The sequence below is a fragment of the Hyperolius riggenbachi genome, chromosome 2 (assembly GCF_040937935.1).
Source record: "Hyperolius riggenbachi isolate aHypRig1 chromosome 2, aHypRig1.pri, whole genome shotgun sequence".
Lineage (NCBI taxonomy): Eukaryota > Metazoa > Chordata > Amphibia > Anura > Hyperoliidae > Hyperolius > Hyperolius riggenbachi.
In genome coordinates this window covers 527,820,690-527,835,156 of record NC_090647.1, presented here as the reverse complement: position 1 = coordinate 527,835,156, position 14,467 = coordinate 527,820,690, and the positions used below count along the sequence as shown (strand labels likewise).

The 14,467-nt window shown below is 45.3% G+C and overlaps 1 protein-coding gene across 8 annotated transcripts in view; it reads left to right on the top strand.

Moving 5' to 3' along the window:
• The window catches only part of ST3GAL6 (ST3 beta-galactoside alpha-2,3-sialyltransferase 6), a 242,363-nt gene extending 235,927 nt beyond the window's left edge, over nucleotides 1-6,436 (top strand). For 6 of the 8 annotated variants that reach the window (XM_068270627.1, XM_068270630.1, XM_068270625.1 and 3 more), the window contains 2 exons: nucleotides 110-262; nucleotides 1,668-6,351. In XM_068270627.1, coding sequence (XP_068126728.1) covers nucleotides 110-262; nucleotides 1,668-1,748 — 234 coding nt within the window. In that variant the 3' untranslated portion in view covers nucleotides 1,749-6,351. Of the gene's footprint in view, nucleotides 1-109; nucleotides 263-1,667 lie in introns of all 8 variants that reach the window. The other 2 variants (XR_011026538.1, XR_011026539.1) reach the window with 2 other exon arrangements.
• The last annotated feature ends 8,031 nt before the right edge of the window (nucleotides 6,437-14,467 follow it).

Here is a 14,467-nt window from a genome sequence, read left to right as displayed (position 1 = left end):
AATTGAGGAAGATTGTTAGTTAAAAGTCTTACTTGTCAGTTTGCTTATGCTGCCCTCTGCTGGCGACACAGAGTATGAACCAGGCTTTTACTTTTATTCTCTACCCCAGAAACCCAAACACCCCACAACTGGAATCATAGCCATCACACTGGCCTTTCATATATGCAATGAAGTACATATAGCAGGATTCAAGTACAACTTGACATCTCTGAATAGCTCGCTACACTACTATGGGAATGAAACCATGTCTGTAATGGCTCAGGTAAGGCCACTATTACTTTTCTTTATTCAGGTAGTTTAATTTTTCATTAAGAAAGTTTTTAAAGATATGAAATTAAAAATCCAAATATGTATTTGAGTTACTGTATTTTACATGAAAGCAAACCTGTAATGTCAGAAAAAAAAATAGATATGTAGAGAAGTAGAGGGAAGCAGCAGACATGAAGAGCAGGCGCTCATCAGCCAACCCAAGTAGGGGGGGGGGGGTGGAGGGATTGGGGGCCATAGCTCCAACATGGAGGAGGGGCCACACAATTATTTGAGGCACTGTAGAAGCTTCAGGTATGGCCACCTCATACATTTTGGTTGAGTTCAGTTGTGCTGAAGGAACCAAGCGCCAATTTTTTCCCCCTGCATTTTCTCCTGGTTTCTAACCGCTATAGGAGCTGCTATAGCCATGTCCTCTACCCGTTTCCCACTCCCACCCCATTCTAGCTGCATTTATTTATCTGGGGAAAGGTGTGAAGATAGCATCTGTGACTTCTCTAAATTCTTTGAAGCGCAGTGTGCTATCTCTCCACTCCCCAGCTGATGAAAGCTTGTGTTTGCTCTCTGCTAATATGTGCAATAACATAATTACATCAGTCCTTATATGCCTGAAATTTCTGCGGCCTCGGAAGTAGGGTAATAAAACCCTTTGCTAAAGTTTTAAATGTAAAAAAAAGAGGTGATATTGAAGGGTGTTTTTTTTTATAATAAGCCACATTATTAGCCTGAATTTTATGTGCTATTGATATTCCTTGGGTGCTAAAAATGTTGCTTGGTTCACTTTAAGAGAAATATCTGTGGTCAACAACATCTGATTGGTTGTAGTTCCACTACTACAGCGACAGAGGCGCTTAATTTGAATCCTTGTGCAGATTGTTTGATACTCCTCCCTATATTGCCTGATGAAGCGGGGTTGAACCTGCGAAACGCGTTGCATTTCTTTTTGGAGTTCCTAATAAATGTGTTTGACTGTCTGAATCGCAGTCGTTGTCGTGTCTGCTTGAGGGAGGTAAGACCACCGCTTCCTCCTTCAATTTTGCCATTTAAGTTGGTTTTTAAGCTCATTTAATCTAATCTTATACTTTTGGCGGCTCTGTTCCTTATATACAATTTTGAGTCCACCCTGGGTGGAGGGTTGCTACCCTTTCTTCCTGTCTACAGAGAGCGACTTCTTAATCCTGAGTGGGGTCAGGACAATCTCCCCACCTGCCTTTACAGTGGTTGCCTGCTGGTGACCCTGACTTGTGAGTATCTAGCAACACAAACTTATTGCCACCTTGTCCAGTACGAATTACACTATTGGGGCTCTTGGTGTTCCCTGTTTTTACTACAGCGATAGAACATAACTGTCTGTGCCATTTGGTACTACTGATGATTCTTCTTCTTTTTTTCTTCAACAGAATGAATATCACAACATTTCAGCAGAACAGATGTTTCTTAGGGACCTCATTGAACACAAAACTGTCACAAACTTGACGTAAAACAAGGAGCATCCTGGAAGTTTCCAGCTGCCAAAAACAAAATAAATAACATGTACAGTATTCTTATTTTTATATATTTGGATTGTTTGTTTTTGTTTTTTTTTTAAACCAAGGAAGTATTTTTGATCTTCAAAGAACTTTTGGGATTTGTTGAGTGGACCCTGGAAAACATTGACCTTTGTATTACTATTGGGCATCATTTGGAGAATCCAAATCCGAAATGTATGCCTCTGTTGCGAACAGAAACCGACGACTACTTCAGATACGGATGAACGGAAAGCGGGCGTGCGGTAACGCCCATTGTCATTTCTCCTTCAGCCATCGTATCACTGTTTCCAGAGCTGCTCAACCAAAGGACGTTTTAGTCACACATTTTGACTATGAAGCACAAGGAGATGCAATGCATTTTTATGTATATGATTGTAATGAAATTTTGTAAAATAATTCTGTACCATAGAGCGAATAGTTCCCTTTTTTTGTTTCGATGCAGTGTTGTTAATGTTTGTTTTTGTCTGAATGGAAGTTTTCTTCACCGTTCCAGTTGTCCTTTGATGTTGACCAGGCCAATTTCCAAGTTCTTCTAGGTCACTGGGTTTGCCCAACCAACACCATCTGTCGTAAGTTACAACTAATGCCGGGGATTGAATGATTGTGGACTGGTGGTCTCTGATACTGACTTGTGTGTACAGAACATGTTACGTTTTGTTTAACTGCACTTTTTCGATATTCTTTGTGGTCAACAGGTCATATTTCGCAGAGGTTTCTGCCTCAACCCCGACTTTCCATTTGAAATGTTATTATCCACTGTCCATATTGATTCACGAGAACTCAAATAATGCTTCAGAGTTGAGGCTAAAGGGTTAGGCCCAGTTCATACAGGCTTCAAAAATGCTCCTTTTAGCAGAACTAAATGGACCAAATCCTATCGGAGGTGAACGGGATTCTATGTTAATCCATGAAGGTGTTGGTCGTGGAGCAGGAATGCAGACATCAAACCAACAAACTTAGCTGAGAGCTTGTGTTTACCTGTACAGGTAGTCCCCGGTTAACAAACGAAATAGGGACTGTAGGTTTATTCTTAAAGGGAACCTGAAGTGAGTCAAATTATTTAAAATAGACACATGACGTAGCTGCAAATGAATATTACATACTAACTTCAACGCTGGTTCCTCTCAGAAGCTCACCATTTTATTCATACAGTGATCTCTTCCAATTCTGACAATATTTTGTCAGAACTGAAAAATAGCAGTTGCTGTCAGTTATATAACAGCAGCTGTCAGTTACAACTGAATATGCAAGGTAATGTCCATGTTTCCCTATGGTTCAAGTGGGTGATACTATGGTTTAACAGTGTGCTGACCAGGAAGCTGTTATGGGGTAACGGCCATTTTTAAAATGGAGGACGAAGAAATCCATTTATCACAGTGGACAAATGGGACGCAGGAGAGGAGAAAGAGATTGAGGGGTAGACTACACAGGAGGTAAGTATGACGTGTATGGTTATTTTAACTTTTTATTTTCAGTTCAGGTTCTCTTTAACCTGAATCTGTTCTTAAGTTGGAACACTGTGCAACCTCTGTCCCCTGTACCTCCAGTGTCACCTCTGCCCCCTGTATCTGCTTATACAAGTTTAAAAAACATTTTTTCTTTTAATTTTTTAAAAAGTGATTTTCTTAAAAACTTCAAGTCCAATTTGAAAAAAGAAAATTTGGCTTGTTCCCTCAGAATCACAGAATCCATGCCGTTCATATCCGCGGGTCGTTCTTAAGCTCCTTAACGGTAATCACGAGTTCAGCTCAGGGTGGAAAAAACAAGCTAGGAGCAGTTATCCTGAGCTAAACTCGAGGTAGCCACTGGGAGATCTATGCAGAGCAATGCTCGTAGTGGGTGTTTTCACTCACCTCCCGGGGGATCCCGACATCGGCCGCCATTCTTCTTCCTCTCCTCCGAGGCTCTGCTTCCCCCTAGTGAGATCGCTGCCTGTCATCATGACGACAGCCGGCAATCTCACTATAGGGATACAGCGCCACCCGGCGCTGTATCCCAGGGAGGTGAGTGACTGCTGATGCTGGTGCAGAACTCTCTAGCAGCATGATTTTTTTTCCAGGTTTTAGGATCTAAAAGCATGCAAAAAAATTGCACTGGTTTTAGACCCTAAAATCTGGAAAGAATCAGAACGCCAAGGGGGTTAAGTTGAGCGTTCCTAAGTCGGGGACTACCTGTATTGACAAATGCTGCTAGGGCTCAATAGATCCCTACACTAAGGAAGTCTTTTACATTTCAAAGGAGGTTAATCTGTGCGCCATAGTGTCAGATTGAGCCTCCAGAATCATATAGAAGTCTGCATGTAACATGCACTTTTGTACAGTTCTGATCCAGTTCTGTATCTTGCCTGGAGAATAAACTCAAGGTTTTGAAAGCTTGCAATAAACCCATGTACAGTTCATCATTGAAGGTATCACCTCAATCAACGTTTGTTGGTTTGATGTCTGCATGTTAGTCAATCGTATCGGTTCAAATTGCTCCGTTAGAACGGATCTGTTTAGCATGGACCACAAGTGTGGGAAGGCTGCGATAAATCTGGAGCGACGGACGCAACGGGCAGTAACGAGTCCCAGATGAAAAACTCATGCCTTTTAAAAACTGACCCGTTCCGTGGATCAGTTTTTCCACGGATCAGTTTTTAATCCATGCAGTGTGAACCGGGCCTTCTTCCAAGGAACCGGGACATTCCATACCTTCCCATGATGGATGAGGTGTAAATATGCATCAGGTTCTCTTCTAATGACTTGATTTTTCCAACCAGCGATCTGCATAAGTACCTGTGCCAGATAAGGTTATAGTATTTTTTTTTTTATGGGGACATATGTATTGTCTTTTCTTAAACTTCAGTTAACATCCTGGCAAAATTCAGTCATTGTTAAAAAGCAGAGCAACTTGGCTTTGTTTTGCACCAGGTCTTGTTTCGGTATGATGCACCATTCCCGAGTTAGGATGTGTTGATTGATGGGTGTCTTCTGCGCTTGACTGCAAAGACATTTAAGTGGAATAAAGCCCTCAGCCCTGGACAGAAATACATGCTTAGGGCTGCTCCATCTTCTATAATGAGTGATCCCGGGCACTCGAGACTCCTAAGGACACTAATCCATGTTGAAGAGGAAGAAGCCCTCCCGGGGCTGCTGGTCATCATGTCAGGTTTGTCCGGTTCTCCTGTAGATACGCTCTCTGCAGCCAGGGGCAGTACACATCCCTCCTTTAATTTTCCTTAAGTCCGGAAAAGTGCATTTGAAAATAAACAAATATGGGTAGAGATGGTTGCTTTTACCATTGTCTTTTCTTCATTTCAATCCTCCATGTACTTAAAGTGAACCTAAAGCCTACCAAAAAAAACGAGATGAACTCACCTGGGGCTTCCTTCAGCCCCCTGCAGACGATCGGTGCCCTCGCAGCTCCGCTCCGATGCCTCTGGACCCGCCGGCGACGACTTCCGGTTTTGCCGTCACCAGCCGACAGGCATGGGAACGCGAGTGATTGTTTGCGGTCCCAGCCTGTATATCGCCCCCTATGCTGCTTTAGGTTTACTTTAAGACAAACATGGGCTCTAGTTCTCTTTCGGGAACCTAGCAGGAAACCTCATAAGGAAATTCAGTTAATGTGATTGGGTGGACAGCACCCTCTCAAACGTTGATAGGTTGCAGTAAACTATGCCCACACTATTTGGCTAATCACAACATTTGTGCTGTAGAGGGTGCTGTGATTGGAGACCTATGAGGTTTCCTGCCAGGTCCTCTAAAGGTGGCCACACACGATACAATAAAATGATCCGATTTTATGGCAATTCGATAAAAACGATCGGATCTCACGAAAAAGTCGAAAGCTTTTTTTTTTTCATTCGACTGAAAAATCCGATCGGATTTCCTGTTTTTTTTTTCCGATTTTTATCTATCCGGAATGCCAGATATTTTCCTTCAGTTTCTCTAAAGATTGTATGGTGTGTGTTAGATTGTCAATTTATTAATATGCACATCCTAGCAATTTTCTCAGTTTCCAATCATTTTTATCATAATTGGGGAAAAACTGAACATGTGTGTGGTACATTGGTCATAGTTTTGAAATGTTACAATCAGAAAAATTGATTGCAATTCTTAAATTGAACAGATATTTAAAAAATTGTATGGTGTGGCCACCTTTAAGTAGATTACCGCCTAACCATGCTGATTACTAAGTGCTTGTGAGAGATTGGTACTCCTAGATACCACAGCATGAAGGGACTTGGGTATTAAGCTCGTCCTTTCAGGAGCACATCAGCCCTGATGTTAGCACTTCAAATGCTAAAATATATAGTTAAGTTTTCCCCTTCAAATTAATATTGGCAAGAAAAAGAAATACGTACTGCGGGGCCTTCACCAGTTTCCATCCATCCATTTCAGGACCTAAACTGAGATCTTCCACTGACATCTACAAGAAATATCCTTAAAAAAAAATGATGTAAAAAAATAAATCTGCACCAAAATCTAAGAATATTGTCTGTAACCATAATTTATTTCCATATTATTTCTCATTTCCATTAAAATTTACCTCATTAAAAAGGATATGTATCAAACAGCAAGCCGTATTTTTCAGTCATGCCTGTAATATCAACACTGCAGTAGTTGGAAACCTACGTGAAAGTAAAAAATTGTTTTTCAGCTTTTTTTGTCCTGCTTTTAATTTGAGTATGTAATGCCAACCTGTCTTGATGGCATCAGTCTGGTAAAAGTCTGTATCTTCACAGGGGGCTGCCTTGTGTAGATTACATAGTAAGCACCTCATAAATCCCTTATCTGTGACCTCTTCACAGAGATTTTAACTCACTTCCTGTTTCTTGGAGTCCCATGGAGCGTTGTGGCTTTAAAGGGAACCAGAGACGCCGGAATCCTAAAAAGAAAAAAAGATTTTATACATACCTGGGGCTTCTTCCAGCCCCATAAGCCTGCATCGCTCCCACGCCGCCATCCTCCGCTGCCTGGATCCGCCGGTACCGGGAACCGTCACTTCCGGCGGACGCGGCCAAATGTCCGCATGAGCAGGGGCTCCCTCCATACCCGCCGGATACAGGAAGCGGAGGAGGGCGGCGTGGGAGCGATCCGTGCGTATGGGGCTGGAGGAAGCCCCAGGTATGTATAAAATCTTCTTTCTCGGGCCTCTGTTTTCCTTTAACCCCTTGGAGATATGATTCTTTCCGGATTTTAGGGTCTAAAAACGGTGCAAATTTTTTGCACCCTTTCAGACCCTACAACCTGGAAAAAATCCTGCTGCCAGGGAGATCTGCAGCATTTCTACAATCACTCACCTCCCTGGCTCCAGCGCTGCAGTTATGCCTCCATCCGCTGGGTGGCACTGCAACTCTAAAGTGAAATCGCCGGCTGTAGTCATGATCTCACCAGATGGAAGCAGAGCCCCGGAGGAGAGGAAGAAGAATGGCGGCCGATGTCGGGGATCCCTTGGGAGATATGTAATGCGGCTCGCTGCGCGCATTGCTCTCAACAGACCTCCCGGCGGCTACCCCGAGCAGAGGTCGGGATTACCGCTCTTAGCTGCGGTTTCTGCCCTGACCCTAGCTCGGAATTACTGCCAAGGAGTTAAAAGGACAACTGTAGTGAGAGACACATGGAGGCTGCCATATTTCTTGTTTATTTCCTTTTCAACAATACCAGTTGCCTGGCTGTCCTGCTTATCCCCTGCCTCTAATACTTACAGCCATAGACGCTGAACAAGCATGCAGCAGATAAGGTGTTTCTAACATTATTGTCAGATCTGACAAGATTAGCTGCATGCTTGTTTCTGGTGTTATTCAGACACTACTGCAGCCAAATAGATCTGCAGGGCGTAACAATGGAGGGTACAGCGACTGGCACTACGGCGGCACTCAAAATATGTCACAGCTTGCAAAACAAAAAGGCATAGATTCCACCAGGTATCCGCACATGTACAGCACAGCGTGCTCAGGATCAAGAAACGAAGATATCAAGCTCATTAATTAGTAGAAAATATTCTCTTAAACGAATTCCTGACAGCGGGGGGCCACTGCCCAGTCTTAGCTCCATGAAGCCCTCAACAATTTTTTGGTGGGAGCTTTTTGCATCTCTTGATGTGCAGATTTATTCCCCTATATATTTTATTTTTTTAAATTGTTAACACACCAGCCCATACCCGTTTGTGCTGCCACCTTGTGGCCATGTAGCAGATTGCTAGATTCGACTTGTAAATGGCAATCTTAAGCATGGTTCGCATACTCCCATCGATGTCCATACGCTTGCATGCGTACATCGATGTTTGTATGCGTAATTACGTAAGCATGAAACGACGCAGGGAAGTTCCGGTAGTGTGCGCATGCTCCATTGACGTCATTACGCATTCATGCGTACGTTAGTCGGAGCATGCGTACTTTTGTACGCGTAAAAGCGACGATGCGACCCGGAAATGATTCCTCATGCAGTATTTAACCCGGAAACGGACAGTCGTGAATTGCCACACTGCCTCTGAAGACGCTACTGAAGCGAAATGGACGTTAGGCGGTTACCACCATGCCCCACAGCCTTCACTAACCACAACGGGTATGTGCACCTTGCATGTTTTTACCGCATGAATATTTCTTGACTACCTTGTTGGAAACTTGTTGGAAACTTTTTTGCATACTGAAAGAGCCGCTGGCAATAAAGCTCTTTTTAAAGCTAGAAGCAGTGCCGGATCTTCATACATCTATGTTGTGAATGAAATAGATCTGCAGGGCTACCAGGCAAATGGTATTGTTTAAAAGGAAATAAATATGGTAGCCTACATATACTTATCACTTCAGGTTCCCTTTAATATAAAAAGAGGTGGTCACGGGGACAGGAAAAGAGAAACAGCCATAACTAGTTGAGGATACTCCTCCCCACTCTATAAAAATTGTTTTATTTCTTGCTGTCACTCCTGAGAGAGATTTCCCCACTTCCTGTCCAGAAATAATAGAAATTCTCAGATGTTGGGACACGAGATGGCAACAAAAAAGAATCAAGCTTTTCTAACACTTTATTACACAACCCAAAATGGATTAAAGTGTAGCCCGAGGCACACCTCAGGTTAGAAAAACAAACATACTTGCCTAAAATGGATCCTGTAGAGGCTTACCCAATGTTTGCCTTGGGTTCCCTTTAAACAATACCAGTTGCCTGGCAGTCCTACTCAGGGCCAGGCAGAGGCGAGAGAGGCTCCAGCCTCAGGGAGCGGAGTAGGAGGGAGCGCACAACTCACTCAGCTATCATTCCTCTACTGTGTTTGAAGCAGAAAGGAATAAGAAAAGGGGATACATGGCAGTGACTGCAAGCCAGATAACCAGAAATTAAGGTGTTGGGGGCCACTTTATGGCTGGGGTGGGAGGGATGGAGGGGCGCACTTTGGTGTCTCAGCCTTGGGTGCTGGAGTACTGGTCCTACTGATCTCTTCAGCTGATCCAGTCTGACTTCAGTCACAAACTTGTGATCTGCATACTTCTTCATGGTCTACAGCTAAAAGTATTTGTGACAGAGAATCAGCAGGGCAGCCAGGCAATTTGCATTGTGGCAATAAATATGGCAGCCTCCATGTCCCTCTCATTTCTGGTGTGCTTCAGGCTGGATTTGCAGTGGTCAGTTGCATAACGCACAGGTTAAAATGTGTGTAAACTGCAATGGAGACTGGATGTAGACTTTAAAGTACCCCTGACCTTGCTGTAAAATAAAATTAGTTTTATGTTATTTTACAAGCTGTGCTGTGATATAAATCACAGCGTCTTCCTCCCCCTTTAGCGCCCCCGCCCCCCAGTTCTGCTCAGCGCAAATCCTCGACTGGAGCAGAACGTCGAGGATGGGCGGAGAGGAAGTGTCAGTGCTTCCTCCTCTCTGCCCGTCATCAGGCACGCCCCCTCCACTCGCCGTTATTAGTTTGTATGTGCATAGCACGCTGCGGAGCTGCACTGTGTGCGGTACTGAGGTAATTAGCTCAGAACAATAGTGTACTATTAGTACACTATCGTAGTGAGCTAAATTACCGCAAGACCGCACACAGCACAGCTCCGCAGAGTGCTGTGCAAATAGAAACTAATAGCGGCGAGTGGAGGGGGCGTGCCTGATGACGGGCAGAGAGGCGGAAGTGTCAGAACTTCCTCGAGCGGCTGAGCCGAGTGGGGGAAAAGACAGAGGTGCCGAGTGTTGTTTGTTTTGCTAGATGCTGTAACTCCTTTTTCTATTGCCTGAGGAAGCGGGTGCTGACCCGTGAAACGCGTTGCTTTGTTTTATCTGGAGATCGTTAATAAATAGACTGAATGTACAGTCGTGTTGTGTCTGCTTGGAGGAGGTAAGTCAACCACTGCCTCCTCTAATTACCAAATCTTTGGCTTTTAAGCTCCTTTAAAACCCCTTTTATCCTTTTGGCGCCTCTGTTATCTCCTATACCTATATAATAGAGTGGGGGAAAAGGGTGGGAAGCACTAAAGGGGAAGGATTGTGTCATCATGTCAAAGCACAAATTATAAAAAAAAAACATTAAAAACATTTTATTTAAAAAAATGAGGTCATTTTATTTAAAAAAAAAACAAGCCTTTATGGAGTGAGTTAGAATAACGCGATCAGTTACTGTGAACAGGCCCATAGAATTGTATGGGCAGTAAGTTGACATGCGGAATTTTTCTGCAAAGCAACTGAGCACTGTGAACCTGGCCTCAAGGTTTTCATTTGCTCTCCAGGATGTTTCAGTTGTTAGTGAACGGGGACTAAACCATTACTCTCACAGTTTTCATATTTGATGCACCTGTTCCAGAAGAATTCCCTGTGGAAAAGTCATGTGATCCACTGATTCAGGAAATAGGCAAGTGCCAAGAGAGTGGGTGTTCTACAGCCAGCAAAGAGTGGATTTCCTGGCGCTACCCGCCTCCTCCGTGCTGCTGAGAGAGCAGACTGAACTGAAAGGGATATTCCATATTTATTCTCTTTTAAAGAGAACCCGAGGTGGGTTTTAAGAATGTTATTAGGACACAGAGGCTGGTTCTGCATACTATCACCAGCCTCTGTTACTATACTGTGCCCCCCCCGCGCTCTGCTGTCCCCCAGAAAAAAAAACGCTGTGCTAACGACATGCAGTTTGTCACTAGCCGGCTGTTTACATCCAGGCTGTCATTTACCGCCGCTTCCCCACCTCCTCTATAGCGCCGCTCCCTGCCTGCGTCCCTTCCCTCTTACAGAGGCGGGGAGGGAAGGGATGCAGGCGGGAGCGGCGGTAAATGACAGCCTGGATGTAAACAGCCAGCTAGCGACAAGCTGCATGTACATGTGTCAATTCCCCTTCGTGATCGTTACCTTACCGCAGTGAAGGGGCTTGCGTATCACAATGAAGCAATGACCGCCGGCTATATGAGTGTCTCTGGGGGGGGGGGGGGAGAATAATAAGGTCGTTGCTTCATTGTGGACAGACCAAATTCAATCAGCCGGACAGTCACTGTCATTGAGCTGCCTCAGCCCGGTGACCATATGGGCTTGAAAACCGCCATGGCCTGCACTCTGGCCATGGTGCGCACCAGTCCAGCACGGCCGTCACTACACAAACAGCTGTTTGCGGTGCGTTACACACTGAGTCTGGTGCGAAAAAAAAGGTGTGCAGGTTGGCACTGCAGCAGGTGTACAATCTTGAGTGGGGAGCTGGCAGGACCACTATGCTTCAAACAGCATGGTTGCAATTGCGTGCTCTGGTATAGGAAATAGTAATGCTGTACAACAAGAGGAGAGAGAGGAGAGGAGACCGGCACTGCAATCGACTTATTTATTCCATGCTGTAAAAGGTGCATACAAAGAGTCACATACTCAGTGCAAAATAGTAAACATACCAGGTGGATGAAGCAATGTAGGTGAAGCAGTACTCTAATTACACTCCCTGATTGATGTATATGTTACGGCCAGAACCCGAAGTGTGGCCACTTCTAGTTCTGGCCGGCCACTTCGGGTTCTGGCCGGCCAATGCGCGAAGTGGCCGCAGCGCAGCGGCCAATGTTAGAAATGTAATGTTTCCTTTTATTATGAATGTAGTTTTCCGGCCGTCTCTGGCCAAAATGTAGCAAAACAGTTCGTTCATTGAATGAAATGAAGCTGGCGGCTCCGCCTCCTCTCCTCCGCCCCTGCCTCTCTCTATCTTCTTCGGGCAGCCGGCGGGGACACGCGTGTCCCCGAGAGTCGTTCGTGGCGCCAGGAAAGCAGAGCGGGGAGGCTGCAGACATTGCTTCTGCCAGCACCCGCTCTGCAGGGACGAACGACAGGATTGCCTGCCGCGACGAACGACTCTGGGGGGGACACACATGTCCCGCCGCTGCCAGTATCGGGGAGAAGAGAGAGAGGCAGGGGCGGAGGAGAGGAGGCGGAGCAGAAGCCAGGCGGCTTCATTTCATTCAATGAACGAACTGTTTTTTTGCTACATTTGGCCAGAGACGGCCGGAAAACTACATTCATAATAAAAGGAAACATTCCATTTCTAACATTGGCCGCTGCGCTGCGGCCACTTCGCGCATTGGCCAGCCAGAACTAGAAGTGGCCACACTTCGGGTTCTGGCCGTAACATATACACATGCAAAATGTTTGAAAGCACTTTAGGCCTCCAATTTAGCATGTAATGTGATTTCTGCCCTTAAAACGCTGCTTTGCGTCAAATCCTGATTTTTTTCCCCGGGACTTTTGGCGTCTATCCCACTCCGCCATGCCCCCCTCCAGGTGTTAAACCCTTTAAAATATATTTTCCATCACATTTCTGGCCAGCATAAATGTTTCTAGTTTTCAAAGTTCGTCTCCCCATTGAAGTCTATTGCGGTTCGCGAAAGTTCGTGCGAACCGAACATTTGCGGAAGTTCGCGTTCGAGGTTCGCAAATCGAAAATCGGAGGTTTGAGCCATCTCTACCCCTTACCACTATCTGAATAAGATTATTCAGAGTCAGAGCTGTGTGAAGAAAGAAATTGCTCTTAGTACTTGTGGTAATGTGAGCCCTAACATACAGCATTAACTACTTTCGGATGACGCTAATTGAAATCTACGCCCTGTTTTGATGCTGATTTGGCTGGCAGGGCATAGATTTTAACTCACCGTTGCTGTGCGCATCCGCCGTTTTCGTCGCTCCTGCCGATCTTGCCGCTGTCTCCCCACCATCTCCTGTCACAGATCACTCGCCCTGCCAGTTTCTGACTGCAGAGCCCTGGGAGCGGGTCAGGGGCCGATTTCATAGCTCCTGGCTGTGTCTATCAATGTAAGCAACTCCCATTGGCTTACATTGACAGACACGGTCAGGAGCCAATGAAAGCAGCTCCTGACCGGCTCACAGGAACTCTGGCGTGATAGAGACAGCAGAGTGGGTGGCCCATGTTCCCGATGTGCTGCGATTCGCCGGCACTCTGCATTTTCTGTAACAACGGTCTCTGGTCCTTACGGGGGCAGAGACCGCTGGTACTTAACCACTTGAGGACCATGGTGTTAAACCCCCCTAGTGACCAAGCTATTTTTTTTATTAAAATAGCCACTGCAGCTTTTTTTTTTTTTTACTCAGTCCCGCTTCCTCCCCCCAGCCTATGGCTGCCGATCACTGCCCGGCCTATGGAGGGGACAGACGTGTCACACGGCTGTCCCCTGTACAGCGCTGAGCTCGGCCCCCCCAAGCGTGATCTCCTGCTAGCCCCATAGAAGACTGTTCATGCCAATCGGTGTGGAGCGGTCCTGGGGCTGCCACACTGCCCACGCCAATTGGCGTGGAGCAGTCGGCAAGTAGTTAAAGAGACACTGAAGCGAAAAAAAATTATGATAATGAATTGGTTGTGTAGTACGGATAATTACTAGAACATTAGTAGCAAAGAAAATATTCTCATTTTTATTTTCCGTTATATAGGTTTTTTTTATAACATTGCATCATTCTCTAATATTTGCAGTTTACACACTACTCAGCATTCTAAATGATTTTACAGAGCACTCTGAACTTTTGAACCCTTTTCTGCCAAGAAAAAGATAATACTTTGACAGACAGTTTAGATAACAAGCTTCAGAACACAGAGCTGTCTGCAACTTTGAACGTTGAGGAGCTCAATGGCAATTTGCATAGATAACAACTGGAGTTTCTTAATTCTTCCTGTACTGGAAACAACATTAGACTTATGTCTCTGCTCTTAATGTTTTATTTCTTAGCTTCACATACAAATCATTACATCATATTTTTTTTTCACTTCAGTGTCTCTTTAAAGGGAAGGTTCATGGTTCTGTATAAAAAAATAAAAATACAAATCCACTTACCTGGGGCTTCCTCCAGCCCATGGCAGGCAGGACGTGCCCTCGGCGCCGATCCGCAGGCTCCCAGTCTCATCCGGTGGCGCACCCGACCTGGCCAGGCCGGCTTCCAGGTCGGGCTCTTCTGCGCGCCAAAGTGCGCCTCTCGTGTGCGCGCTGACGTCGTCGGACATCCTCTGGGCTGTACTGCGCAGGCGCAGTAGTTCTGCGCCTGCGCAGTACAGCTTGGAGGACATCCGATGACGTCAGTGCATACGCGTGAGGTGCACTTTGGCGCGCAGAAGAGCCCGACCTGGAAGCCGGCCTGGCCAGGTCGCGTGCGCCAAGTGGATTTGTATTTTTATTTTTTTATACAGGACCGCGGATCTTTCCTTTAAGTGGTTAAAGTGGACCCAAACTAAAAATACAACATTTC